We start from the raw sequence: 18,384 nt of genomic DNA on the forward strand, positions 1-18,384 counted from the left end.
GGACATGTTCCCATGTAGCAATAAGGTCATCTGAGTGACCTTTCACTTACGGCGGCGTTGGCCGGGTGGAGACGCCTTCCTCCTCCCAACTTTTGTAATTTTGACCTTCAGGAGCCGTACTTCTGATTGGGAATTCCTTTCCTTCTGTTCTCTTTATCTTTTCTTGATATTAATGTATTATTTTCTCTACCCTTATCTCTGTTTTATCTACAGGTATGCTGTTCTATGATATTCCAAATGTAACGAGTTATAAAGCCTGATTTACAATGGCAAATGGTGCTGAACCTTCTGGACCGCCCATTGTATATACAGGTCATTACCACCATGACATTATATACACAGACCCTCCAGAGCAGTGATTCTCAACCAGGGTTCAGTGGAACCCTAGGGTTCCTCCAGAGGTTGCTAGGGGTTCCTGAAGCATTGGGCCATTTCTGCCTCTCTGATAAGTTCCCACGAACACCATTGATCTTTTTAGCTCTCTGTAAGGAGGTAATTCTTCCCAATGACCACAAGTGTAAGGATCATTCTTCCAACTGACCACAAGTGTAAGGACCATTCTTCCCAATGACCACAAGTGTAAGGAGCGTTCTTCCAACTGACCACAAGTGTAAGGAGCGTTCTTCCCAATGACCACAAGTGTAAGGAGCGTTCTTCCCAATGACCACAAGTGTAAGGACCGTTCTTCCCACTGACCATCACACTAATGAATCGTGTGTTGTACATTTCTAATTTTTAGAAGGGGTTCCCCTGAGACTGGACAACTATTTCAAGGGTTCCTCTGTGTTGAAAAGGTTGAGAAAGACTGCTCCAGAGAAAGGGGTCCGTCTGGTTTTGGCCACATGGACCGAGTGTAAGTACCCTTGTCCCCGTCAGGAGCCCAAGGCCCCGGGGAATTCAGGGCAAGGCCCTCTGATTTTAGAGGGCTTGTGTACCCGTTGCACTTTTTTGTGTTTCACTCCTTATGCGTGTGCACATTTTTTGGGCACCGGGTGAAGTTTTTGAGTGTGTTTCACATGCCATGGGCTTTCAAAAAAAAAAATCACTGGTCCCATGAGGCATTGCAAGGCTGACAATTACAAGCATGACCCCCCCAAAGGCATTGGCATGATGGAACTTGTAGTTCCACAAGCTGGAGGGCCACAAGTTTGAACACCCATGGCGCTAGATCATGAGTGCTCAACCTGGGGCCCTCCAGCTGTTGAGGAACTACAAGCCCCGCCATGCCTCTGCCTGTGGGAGTCATGCTTGTAACTCTAAGCCTTGCGATGCCTCATGGGAATTGTAGTTCCACAACAGTTTGAGGGCCAGAGGTTGAACACCCGTGGGCTAGATGATGTAGGGTATCCTCCAGCCAGGAAATGATGGGGGGGGGGGCTCTGACTTGCTGCAGCTTCTAATGCACATTGTGAGAAGCTCACAGCGTGCGGTGAAATCAGAATAAGCACTTTCAGGCCAATGGAGAAGCCGGTACAACTGTTCAAGACTGAAGGGAAAGGAGGTCAGATTTAAGGAACGTCCTTCTACGTTGGATTGGATTAAATGGTTGGAAATCTACGTGTGCAAAATAATCAATGAGTTAAAAAAAAAAAATAGTCTGTGTTGGGTGTGGATGGCATTTAAAAGAATTCTAAGCCTGTTGGTTCTGCAAAAGAGGAACTAAATTCATGACGTCCATGTAACGACACCCGCAGCAGACTGGGAGACAACACTCTGCTATGAAGGACAGGTAGGGGACGTTAGGAGCGTCCTTGTCCACAAGGGGTGCTACTGAGCACTGCTGCCTGTGGCCAAGGCGGCCCAATTGACCTATTTAAAGTGACAGCAAAGCCGGAGTTCGGCTTCAAGGGCAGCATGCTAAGTAACATGTCAGTGCAACACGTCCAATATTTATTGCCTCTCACAGAGATCACAGGACTCCCCCTGGCAATGCCTTCACCTGCTTTTCTCTCCAGAAGGATGGTGCTATGTTTGTTCAGGCATCTGGATGGGTCACCATCTACTTTCTGGACTGAGATGCCAGCTGGATCATGGAAATCCTGGTGCAGTTTTTGGCTGTGTTCACAAACGTCTGGAACAGATCAGCTCCTGCTGCAGCCTCTCAGAAACTGCAATGTTGCAGTCTGATCCCTGGGGGTGGGGAAGAGGAGACTGAGGCAATGCCTCCTCCTGCCTGCAGCAGACTGATGAGATCATCTCAGCCTAGGTACAGTCACTGGATGGAAGATCAAGATCAAGAACTTTTTATGATAAAAGATGGATAATTTTTTGGGGGGAAAATAATACTGTTGCGTCAATTTTGCTTTGCTGCGCACACCTGACTCTCATTAACCATCTACAAAAATAAACATACAAAGCCTGGTGTCTGAGTACTTGGCTATGTTCACAAATGTCTATCACAGATCAGTCCCCTGCTGAAGCCACTTATCTAGTGGAGTGCTACTAAGGCCGCGTACACACGGGCGGACTGTTCGCCCAACTTTGTCCGCTGAACAGTGTTTCAGCGGACAGTCCGCTCGTGTGTGGGCTTTCAGCGGACAGTTTCAGCGGACAGTCTGACGAACAAAGTTTTTCGGAAATTCCGTAAAACTGTCCGCTGAAACTTTGTTTGAGCGGACAGTCCGCCCGTGTGTAGGCTTGTTCGTCAAACTAAGTTCCGCGCATGCTCAGAAAGGATTTACACGCCGAAAGTTATAATGCAGTGTATAGGACGTCGTATTTTTCGTCCCGTCGTACGTGCCGTTCACGTCATCGCGCACGGTTTCAGCAAACTGTTCGTTCGTCGTGTGTGGCCATGTCCGTCCATGCTAATTTTGAGCGGACTGTTTGCCGAAACTGTTTGACGGACAAAGTTGGGCGAACAGTCCGCCCGTGTGTACGCGGCCTTAGTTACAATGTTGCAGTCTGATCCGGGGGGGGGGGGAGATTGAGGCAATGCTTCCTTCTGCCTGCATCAGATTAATGAGGTCATCTCAGCCTAGGTACAGTCACTGGACGGAAGATCAATAACTTTGTGGATTGCTACAAAGTTACAATGTTGCAGTCTGATCCTTGGAGACTGAGGCAATGCTTCCTCCTGCCTTACATCATTCCAGCCTAGGCAAAGTCATTGCTTGGAACTTAAAGGGTTTGGGAACCTTTGTGTTTTTTCACCTTAATGCATCCTTGGATGCACTCTGCACATGCTCAGTTTGGTGTGTATTGCTAAAGGGATTTTATTTTATTTTTTTGGAGGGTGCATGTGATCAGCACAGGGCCAAATCAGCGCTGTCCAGACGGAGGGTCAGGAGTCCTGCAGCCTCATAGGACAATCAGAGGGGAATTAAAACTCCTCAAACAAGCTTTAACCAGACACTGATAGAAGTCATAAGACTGCTATATACTGCTGATGAGGAAAGGCATTTAGCAGTTTATATTTACTAAAATAATTGCACTTCCATGTTCTGTGTACTGTGGGAGACCAGATATAGTGACTGAAAGCTCCTGGGTTTAGTGACACTTTAAGGATGGCTTTTTAATGGTAATGGTAAAAAAAATGGTAATAAATGTTAATAAATTAATTGTAAAAAAAATGGCGCTTTTCTTGGAATTTATACTTTTTGTATATATTGTATTATTAAATATTTTATTATATTTATATTATATCAAGAATTCATTCATGTAGATTTGCAATGTTGCTGAAAGTCCACTTTAATAAAGCTGCACTCTGTTTTGTGATGGAGGATTTTTTTGGCTCCACTCATTATAATTTCTCATACAGCAAAAATATGAAATATATTTGAAGAGAATATAACTCTCCCTGGTATATATATTTAGAACAATAATTTTTAGACATGTTTTTGGCCATCCAGGCAGGGTGACACGACGATAGCTGATAAATATGGTATAAATAGTGGAGGGGAGAGTGCATTTTATGCACTGGGAGACGGACGGGAGGGGTCACATCTGTGTCGGGCTGAACAGAAATCACTGACATGAGATCCCCAGGTCCCTGCGGCACACAGATCGGTATCTGCCAGGCACACCTGGGTCTGCCCCTCGCCGCCTGCCCTCCTCTGTGTGCCGGAGGTAATTAGGGAGATGAGATGAGACATGGAGCCATCTGCTCCCCCTGAGCAGTGAGACAATGGCCAATGGGGGGGGGGGGCATTTCACCCCAAAACTCCAGGTTTTATTGGATTCATATTTTTTTGCTCTTGTACAATGGGCATGCCTGCAATCACATTTCATATTAACACATTGCTGGCTATACCAGGACGCAGGAGGTTTGTACAGACTGTATGATCGACATTTATTTCTATAAGTCTTTTGCACTAATAGATACGAGAAAAGCGTATCCCCTGACAGCATGCTACAGAGAAGGGACCCTTGCTCCATGTGTAAGCAGCAGTCCCTCTGCAGAGGTCTGGCAGGTTCCCCTGCAAGAGCTCTCCAATCAACAGGGACCATGCGCTTTGCTAATTGGAGAGCTATAACTCTTGACTCAGCAGGGGCTTGTTGGACCTCTGCAGAGAGACCAGTATCTTTGTTGCATGCAGCCGCAGGGTGGGGAATTGCCTGGCTGCAGTTGACTGCTATTACATGTGACGGGTTCAGTCCAAACCTCAGCTCATCGCTAGTCATGAGGCATGGATTGCTGAGAAAAAAAAGCTGAGGCCCTAACACTACTTTATAGAGCCCATTGCCTTCATGGAACATATTTTGTCATGCAAAAATCAGAGAATAAATTTACTGTGACACCCAGGATCCCCTTAAAGCAGTCCTCCACCCTGAAGTGGAAGTTCCGCTCATCTGATCCCCCCCCCCCCCCCCCCTCCGGTGCCACAATCGGCACCTTTCGGGGGGAGGGAGTTGCAGTTATCTGGATAATCCAGGTATCTGCACCCACTTCCGGGACAAGACCTCTGCAGATGCCCCCCCCCCCCCCCCCCGTTGTGTTCTGGGAAACACACAGTTCCCAGGACACAGCGGGGACCAGCAGCAATAGGGAACCGGGCAGTGAAGCCGCAATGCTTCACTTCCCGATTCCCTGACAGAGGATGGCGGCGGGGGCAGCAGAGAGACAAGCGATTGCTGGACCCTGGGACAGGTAAGTGTCAATTTTGTAGCTGCTGGCTTTTAATATTTTTTTTAAAGGTGCAGAACCACTTTAAATGCCATATAGTTCAACATCTGCACTGCACACAGGAGAGAAAGCCCTGATCACTCACTATAAGCTTGGACATGTCATGGAGTTCATTTACATCTATGAGGTTGAAAACATCATGGAGTTCACTAGTATCTATGAGTTTGGACAGGTTATGGAGTTAATTTATGTCTATAAGATTGGATACGTCATGAAGTTCACTTATGTCTATGATATTGGACATGTAATGGAGTTCACTAATTTTATTCTATTGAAAAAGCCTGTGGCGTGCAAAACACATCCAACAACTTCCACCCGGTGCCAAAAAAAGTGCACACACATCAAGAGTGAACACAAAAACGTGCAACGGGTGTCTGCTGTCCTCCACAAGGAAGGACCTTACCCTGAACCGCCGCAGCGTTAGGCTCCAGATGGGGACTGAGGTACCAATACATGGCCCATCTGACCGAAGCCAGACGACCGCCTTTCTCTGGAAGGTCTGCCGAAACAGACCCACCCAGGTACTAGGGTAGGGGCTCCCCCGAAGGAAGACCCCCCAAAGAGAGGGCAAACCAAGCCAGAAGGCCTATGTCCACCCTCCCACAAGACTTTCAGGGTTGGCCCGAGGACCGACACCCTACTCGCCAAACGTGCAAGTGACAACATAAAACGACAAACCACACAGAAATAAAATAAATAAATATATAAAGTGGGGAAGGGATAGTGAAGAGGGAGAGTGAAAAGGTGGCCATCGTGTAACACAATGACCAGGCTCTCCGGCCAGGAATCAAAAATTCCTCTGGTCCTAGCCAAAAGGCCCGGCCCTAGAGGCAGGTGTGAAAATATGTGTTATAGTGATGTGACCAAGGTGCCAAACATCAGAGTGATTAAATCACAGTGAAAGTAAGGCACCCCTGAACTGCCACTTCAGGGGCACATCACCATAGGCTTTTCAACAAAAGCATCCCGACCCCCCAGTCCAGACCACAGCAGCCCCCACCACAGCCAGAAAGGCATGGAGATCCAGGAGCTTATATCTATTAGATTGGACATGTCATAGAGTTCACTAATATCTATGTGCTTGGACACGTCATGGAGTTCACCTACTTCTATGACATTGGATACGTCATGGAGTTCATTTACATCTATGAGGTTGAATACATCATGTAGTTCCCTAATATCAATGAGATTGGACACATCATGGAGTTCACTAATATCTATGAGGTTGAACATATCATGGAGTTCCCTTATGTCTATGAGCTTGGACATGTCATGGAGTTCCGTTATGTCTATAACATTGGACATGTCATGGAATTCATTTACATCGATGAGGTTGAATACATCATGTAGTTTTCTAATATCAATGAGATTGGACACATCATGGAGTTCACTAATATCTATGAGGCTAAACATATATGGAGTTCACCTCATGGAGTTCACTTACATATATGGGGTTGAAAACATCATGGAGTTCACTAATATCAATGAGATTGGACACATCATATAGTTCACTAATATCTATGAGGTTGAACACATTATGGAGTTCACTTATACCTATGAGATTGGACACCACATGGAGTTCACTTACGTATATGAGATTGGACATGTCATGAAGTTAATTTACATCTATGGGGTTGAGAACATCATGGAGTTCACTCATATCAATGAGATTAGACATATCATATAGTTCACTAATATCTATGAGGTTGAACACGTTAAGGAGTTCATTTACATCTATAAGATTGGACACATCATGGAGTTAACTTATGTCTATGATATTGGACATGTCATGGAGTTCACTAATAGCTATGAGATTGGACATGTTATAGAGTTCACTAATATCTATGTGCTTAGACACGTCCTGGAGTTCACTTACGTCTATGACATTGGACACGTCATGGAGTTCATTAACATCTATGAGGTTGAATACATCATGTAGTTCCCTAATATCAATGAGATTGGACACATCATGGACTTCACTAATATCTATGAGGTTGAACACATTATGGAGTTCACTTATATCTATGAGATTGGACACCTCATGTAGTTCACTTACATCTATGAGATTGGACATGTCATGAAGTTCAATTACATCTATGGGGTTGAAAACATCATGGAGTTCACTAATATCAATGAGCCTGGACACATCATATAGTTCACTAATATCTATGAGGTTGAACACATCATGGATTTCCCTTACGTCTATGAGTTTGGACACGTCATGGAGTTACCTTACGTCTATGACATTGGACACATCACGGAGTTAATTTACATCAATGAGGTTGAATACATCATGTAGTTCTCTAATATCAATGAGATTGGACACATCATGGAGTTCACTAATATCTATGAGGTTGAACACATTATGGAGTTCTCTTATACCTATGAGATCAGACACCTCATGGAGTTCACTTACGTATATGAGATTGGACATGTCATGAAGTTTATTTACATCTATGAGGTGGAATACATCATGGAGTTCACTAATATCTAAGAGCTTGGACACTTCATGAAGTTCACTTACTTCTATGAGATCAGACACATCATGGATGTAGTACTTGCTGATACAACCATTAGTTGCTGCCAAGTTGAGCAGGTACTCGTTCCTGGCCTTGGTACACTTCAGCTTGTTCTCTGAGTACTTGGCTTGCCGCTGGAAATAGGCAGGAAGATGTATTAGAAAAGTACAAAATGGGCAAAGATTAGATCAGCACATGCAGAGTTTTAACAAAATGGCAAAAACAATGACCTGCAACCAGGTTTTTAGGCTCACCAATAAAAGGCTAAAGATAACTTCTGGTTGGTGGATTACTGCGCTTTCATTAGGTCTGTGAGAGACCACAGACCAGTAATTAATCCCTGGTGGTGACTTTTATAGCCTATGTTTGGCAACAATTGTTACCGATCAATATCCAAAGCTGCAACGTTACCTTTTCCTTCATCTTTTCAATCTTCTTCACAGAGCTCCGCCTCTGCGCTCTGTCTTCATGCCGCAGGGCGTTGGGCCCAAAGTCCGCCGATTTACTAAACTGTTTCTCCTCCTGCTTTTCGGCATCCTTAAGCTTGCTTTCTGCGTTGATGCTTTCCGCATGGTACATGTGGTACGTCTTCATCACCTGCACATAAGTCAAGGAATAAGGGAGAGGGGTTAAGAGATACAACTTGCCCAAATAAAAGGTAATCTTACAGATCTTACTTCCAAAGAGAGATAAAGGCATTGAACCATCAGATGCCACATTTGTATTCATTCCAATGAACTCCATTTTATATATGGGGGTTCATGGAAATGAATGCAAACATAGCATCTGAAGTTTTGGACACCTAACCATGAAATGCGTGTGGACAACTAACCATCATGCTCGCTATAAGGCCAACAGTATATGGAGCACCTCCAAATGACTCAGGTGTTTCTAGTGAAGGGTACTAATAATAATACATCATACAAAGACATTGTAGACAATTGTGTTCTTCCAACCTTGTGGTAACAGTTTGGTTAAGACCATTTTCTGTTCCAACACGACTGTTTTTCTGTGTACAAAGCCAGCTCCATAAAGAATGGCTTGATGAGTTTGTTGTGGAGGAACTCAAGTTTCTTGCACAGAGTCCTGACCTCAACCCTACAGAACACTGGGATGGATTGGAAAGCCAAGCCAGGTCTTCTCATCCAAAATTACCTCACAAATTCCCCCAGGCACTATATAATCTCGTGGAATAGTCTTCCCAGAAGAGTTTAGGATGTTATAGCCACAAAGGGAGGACAACTCCATATTAATAGCTATGTGGGCCAACTTCATATGGGTGGAGGGCAACTTCATATTAACCACTTACAGATGGGAAGATTTGCCCCCTTAATGACCACATATGATGCCTCCGTGATTGAAAGAACTAAAATCTAGTGAAGGGAGGGGCCAGGCTGGGAAGGAAAGAGCTACACGATGTTTGACATCCTCCAGCCAAGACATTCTGTAAATATTTTCTGTAAATAAATACTTCAGACACTCCACTCCCCACCCGACGCTGGAGGGTAATAAGTGAACGCCCATTATCTGTCATTCATTTTGAAGGTTATTAAGAAAATGTTGGTGTGACACATCACAGGTTCACTGAAGAACAGTACAGAGTGTACACAGGGAGAAAATATAACCTCTCCACCCATAAGTGATGTTGCCCTTATGATGTGGACAAGTTCTTCTTCCCATTGAGGGTACCGGCAGTGAAAGATCCTCCCCTGGGTTCCCAGCTCCGCCCACTTGCTGCACCCATTACAATGAGGCTTACCCACCCTGCCGTTTATTTTAGTTCCCTATGATTGGACACCAGGAATTCATCACCTCAGTCCCAGAGAAATATAACATCACAGTAAATGGTGAAGTCCAATAGTATCCACCAGCATTCCTGGAATATCCATACTAGACCCTTTACACCGGATTCCACTCACAGTATAGAGTTCATTGGTGACCTTTGCCAGTTCTTCATGCATCTGCAGCCCAATGTCCTTACTCTGTAAAAGATGGATTTATAATTACAACTGCATCAAGATAGAAATATAAAAAGTATACAGATGCTCTAACCCCCAGATACAAGCATGAGTGGGCACATGATGCCATTTGACTGTCAATTACAAAGCTTGGCCACATCCACCTCCCAGATGTCATTAAGAGCCTGCATGAGGTGAGGACTTCAGCCCGCTGTGCGGAGGAAGCTTGTCTGCATGAGGGGTGCCCTGTGTTCCTAAACATACAGGATTTGAGACTGATCTGAGATCTGCAGTGAATGCACTGGGGCTAATCTGAGGTGTGAAGTGCATGCATTGGGCCTGATCTGAGGTCTGCAGTGAATGCATTAAGGCTGATCTGAGATCTGAAGACGTGCATGCATTGGGTTTGATGTGAGGCCTGAAGTACATGCATTTGAGCTGATGTGAGGTCTGAAGTGCATGCATTGGGGCTGATCTGAGGCCTGCAGCGCATGTACTGGGGCTAATATGAGGTCTGAAGTGCATGCAATGGGGCAGATCTGAACTCTAAAGTGCATGCAATGGGGCTGAACTGAAGTACATGCAGTGAGGCTGATTTTAAGTCTGAAGTGCATGCAATGGGGCTGATCTGAAGTGCATGCAATGGGGCTGATCCGAAGTCTGAAGTTCATGCATTGGGGCTTATCTGAGGTCTGCAGTCCATGCATTGGGGCTGACCTGATGACTAAAGTGCATGCTTGGGGGCTGATCTCAGCTCTACAGTCCATGGATTGGGGCTGATCTGATGACTAAAGTCCATGCATTGGGACTGATCTGAGGTCAGAAGTCCATGCATTAGGGCTGATCTGAGGTCTGAAGAAGTACATGCATTGGGGCTGATCTGAGGTCTGAAGTACATGCATTGGGGCTGATCTGAGGTCTGAAGTACACACATTGGGGCGGATCTGAGGTCTGAAGTGCATGCATTGGGAGTGATCTGAGGTCTGCAGTCCATGCATTGAGGCTGATCTGAGGTCTGAAGAAGTGCATGCATTGGGGTTGATCTGAAGTCTGAAGTACATGCATTGGGGCTGATCTGAGGTCTGCAGTGCATTCATTAAGGCTGATCTGAGGTCTGAAGAAGTGCATGCATTGGGGTTGACCTGAGGTCTGAATTTCATGCATTGAGGCTGATCTGAGGTCTGCAGTGCATGCATTGAGGCTGATATAAGGTCTGAAGTGCATGTATTGGGGCTGATATAAGGTCTGAAGTGCATGTATTGGGGCTGATATGAGGTCTGCAGTGCATCCAATGGGGCTGATCTGTGGTCTGAAGTGCATGCATTGGGATTGATCTGGGGTAATGCTTCGGGCTGAACATGTTTTGTGTGTGCACCAGTTAATCGATTTCTGTACTCATAGTCTTATTGTTAATGGCAAATTAAAATGATTCATTATTATATAATAATTAAGTTGAACTTGCCATTAGCATTGTGCTATAACTGCAAAACTTGACTACTTTTATAAGCGCTGATTTATGAATGGAGCCTGCAGCCTGTTTGCAGCCTTCATTCACACAGTAGCTGCTGTCAGCACTCCCGGGACCAGGCTGTGCAACTGGCAGCCCAGCCCGGCACATTACACTTGGAGAGCTGCTGACAGCAGGAGAGGTTCACGTTGCCCGGTGCGCACGTCCTATGTGTCAGCTGAGCCCTGACATAAAACGTCTGGCTCTGTCAGATGGCCTGATTGTCTTCCCCTCCCCCTCCAAATGTATTCCAGATGACTGACGCACATGGAGACCAACTCACCTTTTTGAAGAGACGGATCACATCCTCACTGATATGTGACAGGCGGACAATCACGTTGTTGAGGAAGAGGTCATTCAAGGTGGCATGGTCTTTACTTTCCCGCCGCGTCTGGGCCAGAACCAAATACCAGCAGTTCACCGGGGACAGGAGATGCTGATCCTTCCTGAAAAAGTTCAATGATTATCGAGGAACCCCGGGTAAGAGCTCTCCGAGATAAATACTCCTTATCTAAGTTTCCCAAATATTTGGGCTTTCACAGTGTCTATACTTGGGGCTACAGCCTGTTGCCAACCATTCTGTGTTGTGCAACCTCCCTCTCACAGTGCATTCAGGAGGATGCATGAGTGGAAAAGAAGCACTGAGGTGCACAGCTAGAATACAGAAGGTATAGGTGACATGTTCTAACCTGTGCCATCATAGACTTAGGAATTGGTGTTCCCAAAGCACAAGGCTTATGAATGGGACCCCATTGGCTGCTGCTCCCGGCTGACATGTTAATATCAGCAATGTCTCATCAGCGGGGCTGCCAGTCTGAAGGAGTCATTGATGCACTTGGGGCGGGTGTGCACCTGGCGTCATTGACGCATTCAGGTTGACAGAGTCGCTTATTAGACATTGCTGATACTAACATGTCAGCCAGGAGCAGCGGTGGCAGCCAATGGGGTCCTTTTTCTAAGCCTTGTGTTGGCCAGGAGCAGCGTCGGCAGCCAATGGGGTCCTTTTTCTAAGCCTTGTGTTGGCCAGGAGCAACGTCGGCAGCCAATGGGGTGAAAATCCCTAAGCCTTGTGTCAGCCAGGAGCAGCAGTGGCAGACAATGGGGTCCTATTCCTAAGCCTTGTGTTGGCCAGGAGCAGCGGCAGCAGCCAATGAGGTGAAATACCCAAAGCCTTGTGTCAGCCAGGAACGGCAGCGGCAGAAAATGGGGTCCTTTTCCTAAGCCTTGTGCTGGCAAGGAGCAGCGGTGGCAGCCGCCAATGCAGTTCTATTCCTAAGCCTTGTGTTGGCAAGGGGCAGCAGTGGCAGACAATGGGGTCCTATTCCTAAGCCTTGTGTTGGCCAGGAGCAGCGGCAGCAGCCAATGGGGTGAAAATCCCTAAGCCTTGTGTCAGCCAGGAGCAGCGGTGGCAGACAATGGGGTAAAAATCCCTAAGCCTTGTGTTGGCAAGGAGCAGCAGCGGCAGCCGCCAATGGGGTCCTATTCCTAAGTATTGTGTTGGCAAGGAACAGCAGTGGCAGACAATGGGGTCCTATTCCTAAGTATTGTGTTGGCAAGGAACAGCAGTGGCAGACAACGGGGTCCTATTCCTAAGGCTTATGTTGGCAAGGAGTAGCGGTGGCAGCCGCCAATGGGATCCTATTCCTAAGCCTTGTGCTGGCAAGGAGCAGCAGTGGCAGACAATGGGGTCCTATTCCTAAGCCTTGTGTTGGCAAGGAACAGCAGTGGCAGACAATGGGGTCCTATTCCTAAGCCTTGTGATGGCCAGGAGCAGCAGCGACAGCCAATGGGGTAAAAATCCCTAAGCCTTGTGCAGGCTAGGAGCAGCGGCGGCAGCCGCCAATGGGGTTCTACCTCTAAGCCTTGTGTCTGCCAGGAGCAGCGGCGGCAGCCAATGGGGTAAAAAACTAGGGACAACATTATGGCCCTGGTTTTGTGCCGCCATACACAACAGAACATTTATACCATAGACTAGTATACAGCTGTGTACAACACTTTACATTGTATGCACCATATATTATATCCATGTGAGTGAGCCCCAAACATGGAAGTAACATGAAACATGCTTGAAAAAGGTGGGCTTAGCCTTTAAAGCGCGGTGGCGGGATCCCAAACTTTTCAGTAAAAGGGGCCAAATCATACATTGGAAGCCCTATCAGAGTAACCCCCTTACATCAGGGTCCCTATCAGAATCCCCCCTCACATCAGGGCCCTTATCAGATCCCCCCCTTACATCAGGGTCCCTATCTGAGTCCTCATTACATCAGAGTCCCTCCTAACATCAGGGTTCCTATCAGAGTCCCCCTTACATCAGGATCCCTATCAGAGTTCCCCTATACATCAGAGTCACCCCTAACATCAGGGTCCCTATCAGAATCCCCCATACATAAGCGTCACCCCTAACATCAGAGTCCCCATCAGAATACTCCTTACAACAGGGTCCCCGTCAAAGTCCCCCCTTTCATTAGGTTCCCCATCAGAGTCCTCCTTATGACAGGTTTCCCCCCAGAGTCCCCCCTTACATCAAATTCCCCAACAGTGTCCCTCCTTACCCCCTTACATCAGGGTCCTCATCAGAGTCACATTTACATCAGGCTCCCCATTAGATTTCCCCCTAAAATCAGTCCTCTCTTGCATCAGGGTCCTCATTAAGCCCCGTACACACGAGCGGACTTTTCAACATCCAAAGTCCGACGGACTGAGTCCGTCAGACTATTCGATCGTGTGTGGGCTGCAACGGACTTTAGCTTAGCTAAAGTCTGACGAACTTTAGAAATGAAGCATGCTTCAAATTTTCCCGACGGAACTCCGCCGGACCCGGTCCCTTCGAAAAATTCGCTCGTGTGTGTGCTACTCCGACGGACTAAAACCGACGCTAGGGCAGCTATTGGCTACTGGCTATGAACTTCCTTAGTCGAATCCAGTCGTACGTCATCACGTTCGACTCCGTCGGAGTTTGGTGTGATTGTGTGTGTCCAAGTCCGTTCGGTCGAAAAGTCCGCCAGAACTCTGTCGGAACTCCGTCGGAACTCCGGCAGAACTCCGTTGGAAGTCTGTCAGACTTAATCCCTCTCGTGTGTACGCGGCATTAGAGTTTTCCCTTACATACTCGTCCCCATCAGAGTCCACCCTTACAACATGGTCCCCATAAGACTACTGCCTTACATAATGGTCCCCATTCTACATCAAGGTATCCATCAAAGTCCCTCCTTACTCGATTACGCCAGGGTCCCCATAAGAGCCCCCTCTTATATAATGGTCCCCATCAGAGTCCTCCTTACATGAGGCTCCTTATCAGGGTTCCCCCTTACATCAGGGGCCCCTTTAAAGTCCCCCTACCATAATGGTCCCCATCATCATCCCCACTTACACCAAGGCCCCTATCAGAGTCCCCTTTACATCAAAGTCCCTCATTACATAAAGGGGGAGGGGTTAAAGCAAAGCCCATAGGAAGCCTCTTGCTGGTTGGATAAAATCTTGACGTGAGCTGATTGTGGCCCATGGGCTGTAGTTTGGAGGCCCCTGCTTTTGGGCTTCTTCACACCAGGTGCGGTGGGACGGCAATTGCAGCGCAGTCCCAACGTAAAACAAGGCAAAATACTCCTATGTGGCCGGTGGCAGTGGTGTGCTCTAAAAAAAGAACAGGCCGTACTATTTTCCAGAGTACTGCAGTGAATATTCGTTAATTAGTCAATTCTAAAATTTGTGAATTCTAAAATTCGTAAATTCAAAATTCAAAAATCCGAAGACCCAAAAAAAAAAAAAAAATCACAAATTATGCGAATTAATGAATGCCGCATATTAAACGAATAGAACGTAGCAAATTAATAATAATAAATAACAATAAAAATAATAATATATTTTTTTATTATTATTAATACTATTTATTTATTACTATTTATTTATTTATTATTCATTTGTTACATTCCATTTGTTTAGATGCGGCATTCATTATTTTGGATAATTCATAACTTCAGATAAATTCGTATTCGTTACATTCACTAACAGCCAAATTTGAAAGGAAATTCCAATACCTATAATTTAATAGGTAGTAATAGTTAAGTTATTATTAGTTAGTTAGTTATTTAAGATTTTCGTGTTTTTTAAATTCCATATTTTTTAAATTTAGAATTTCTGAAATTTCGAATATTCTAATTTACGAACATTTGGAAAAAATTCGTTAAAGAGGTTTTTTTTAATTAGTATATTTCCAGATTAACGAATTTGTAGAAATTCTTTAAAAAACAAAATTTGGAACTAAACGAATTGCACATGTCTACCGCGTTGTAATGCCGGTGTGAACAAGCCCTAAAAGCATAAATGTGGCGCAGTGATGCTGCGCATCTCAGATGGCCCCAGAAGGCCGGTGCCATCTTACTTGAAGTGGTGCTGCTCCCGGGTGGTGCGGATTTTGGAGGAGAACCTCTCGGCCAGCTTGTCCAGGCTCCGGGAGTATTCCAGCTCGATCTCGGCTTTCCTGCGGAAGAACTCCTGCAGGTCCTGGAGGAGAGCCAACCGCGACTCCGACTGCTGCTCCAGGCACTTGAACTGCTCCACCAGCTGACTGCGGATCTCTGCAGAGAGACAGAGGGGACGTTACAGCACTCGGCCCAAAGTCACAACATTCATCTAAGAGCTGGCAGAAAACTAATATAAAAAAAAAAATGAAGCCCCGAGAAATAGGTCATCTAATTATACCGAACACTAAGCCTCGCAACAAACGTTTTCAATGTCAGAGGCGCCTGGCGGAGATCTGTTCCAGGATCCTTTCCCAATGCCAAATCCTGCAAAATCTCCAACAGTCACAAACCCAAAACTATTTAAAGCTGAAGTTTAAACTGATTACATTTTACCTTCCCTGGTTCCAATTCATCAACAATAAAATCTTTCCGTTTGCATGACATAACTTATTATAGACCCAGTGATGTCATCACTAGATCTCTGCCAATGCAGGCAGATCATGGCTGGTGGGAGGGGCCAAAAGGGTGCTGTACACAGCAGTGGTGGCTGGTGCTCAAAATTTTTTTTGGGGGGGGGGGCGCAAACTGAAAAATACTGACCCCCCCATCAATTGCAGTCTCACTGTGCCCATCAAATGCAGCCACTTGTGCATTGATACCAATGATAGGGCACTATTCCTTCCACTGACACCATTGGTGGGGCACTATTCCTCCCACTGACACCATTGGTGGGGCACTATTCCTCCCACTGACACCATTGGGGGGGCACTATTCCTCCCACTGACACCAACAATGGGGCACTATTCCTCTCACTGATATCAATGATGGGGCACTATTCCTCCCACTAATACCATTGATGAGGCAATATTCCTCCCACTGATACCAACAATGGGGCACTCTTCCTCCTACTGACACCAATGATGGGGAACTATTCCTCCCACTGACACCAACAATGGGGTACTATTCCTCCCACTAATACCATTGATGGGGCAATATTCTTCCCACTAATACCAACAATGGGGCACTCTTCCTCCCACTGACACCAATGATGGGGAACTATTCCTCCCACTGATACCATTGATGGGACACTATTCCTCCCACTGATACCATTGATGGGGCACTATTCCTCCCACTGACACCAACAATGGGGCATTATTCCTCCCACTAATCCCATTGATGGGGCAATATTCCTCCCACTGATGCCAACAACCGGGCATTCTTTCTCCCACTGACACCAACAATGGGGCACTATTCCTCCCACTGATACCAACAATGGGGCACTCGTCTTCCCACTGACACCAATGATGGGGCACTATTCCTTCCCCTAATGCCAAAGATTGGGCTTTGTTTACTCCCACTGGCCACCGTATGGCCCCCCCTAAAGTCTGAAGGGCAGTAAACTGTCCCTTTGTTTAGATCGTTTGGTGACCCCCCTGGGCTAGGTGATGCCGTGCTTTATCTGACTTGCTGCAGCTTCTAGTGCACATGGTGAGAAGCTCACAGTGTGCGGTGAAATCAGAGGAAGCCATTTCAGTCCAGGAGAGGAGCTGGTGTAACAACATATTCTGCAAGCCATCGCAGTTTGCTACGGAAGTGACGTTCCGTCGCCGCCATCTTGCTACACCCCACACTCGTCCACAGTAAGGCCGCGTACACACGCGCGGACTGTTGGCCCAACTTTGTCCGTCCAACAGTTTGAGCGAACAGTCCGCTCAAACTTAGCATGGACGGACATGGCCACACACGACGGACGAACAGTTTGCTGAAACCGTGCGCGATGACGTGAACGGCACGTACGACGGGACGAAAAATACGACGTCCTATACACTGCAATGCAACCTTCCGACGTGGAAATCCTTTCTGAGCATGCGCGAGACTTAGTTGGCCGAACAAGCCTACACACGAGCGAACAGTCCGCTGAAACCTTGTTTCAGCGGACAGTTTTTCGGAATTTCCGTAAGACCTTGTTCGGCCAACTGTCCGCTGAAACTGTCCGCTGAAGCCCCACACACGAGCGGACTGTCCGCCCAAACACTGTTCAGCGGACAAGGTTGGGCGAACAGTCCGCGCGTGTGTACGCGGCCTAAGGATACGCTAAGAAGGGGGAAAGCGGACATGTTGTTACACTCACCGGAGTTTTGAATTTTACATGTATTTATAACAGTAAAGTCAGTTTCTATAGTGAAATAAAGTACCTACAACTCCGCCTGACTACTTAGATGTTGAATTTTAAAAGCAGTGGCAACTCTGCTCATCTCACAGGTTTTCTAATCTGACAGAAGTTCGCTGCTTTTAAAATTCAACATCTAAGCAGTCACACGGAGTTGTAAGTCCTGTATGTCACTATAGAAACTGACTTTACTGTTATAAATATGTGTAAAATGCAAAACTCTGGTGGGTGTAACAAGATGTCCGCTTTTCCCCTTCTTAGTTTATCCTTAGTGTGGACGAGTGTGGGGTGTAGCAAGATGGCGGCGACGGAATGTCACTTCCATAGCAAACTGCGATGGGTCACCGAATATATGTCGTTACAGCGGTACAACTGTGCCAGACTGAAGGGAAGGCCGGAGGTCAGATTTAAAGGTACACTCCACCTTCACGTGAAAATGTTACTCATTGAGGACAGAAAGCCTTTATCTGATCAGAGCGTCTAATTTGAATCCCGGTTTCATATTGTACACTTAGCTGCCCCTCTAGCTACATTTTAGACCTCTATGAATGTCCCCAAAACTGGGGAAATACAGAGCACAGATAGTTCCCAGTCTCCGAGCCTCTCCCTCTCTCTGACCTCGCTAGTTTCAACCCAACACGTATT

The 18,384-nt window shown here is 46.3% G+C and overlaps 1 protein-coding gene across 3 annotated transcripts in view; it reads right to left on the reverse strand.

The window, feature by feature from the left end:
* SRGAP3 (SLIT-ROBO Rho GTPase activating protein 3) overlaps positions 1 to 18,384 on the reverse strand; it is a 176,996-nt gene that overhangs the window by 63,497 nt on the left and 95,115 nt on the right. For all 3 annotated transcript variants that reach the window (XM_077451578.1, XM_077451580.1, XM_077451577.1), the window contains exons 2-6: positions 15,488 to 15,683; positions 11,393 to 11,555; positions 9,564 to 9,626; positions 8,056 to 8,241; positions 7,650 to 7,778 (exon numbers count right to left, since the gene is read on the reverse strand). In XM_077451578.1, the coding sequence (XP_077307704.1) occupies positions 7,650 to 7,778; positions 8,056 to 8,241; positions 9,564 to 9,626; positions 11,393 to 11,555; positions 15,488 to 15,683 (737 nt within the window). The remainder of the gene's footprint in view (positions 1 to 7,649; positions 7,779 to 8,055; positions 8,242 to 9,563; positions 9,627 to 11,392; positions 11,556 to 15,487; positions 15,684 to 18,384) is intronic.

The sequence above is a fragment of the Lithobates pipiens genome, unplaced genomic scaffold, assembly GCF_037356315.1.
Source record: "Lithobates pipiens isolate NorthernLeopardFrog02 unplaced genomic scaffold, aLitPip1_a1.2 Scaffold_23, whole genome shotgun sequence".
Lineage (NCBI taxonomy): Eukaryota > Metazoa > Chordata > Amphibia > Anura > Ranidae > Lithobates > Lithobates pipiens.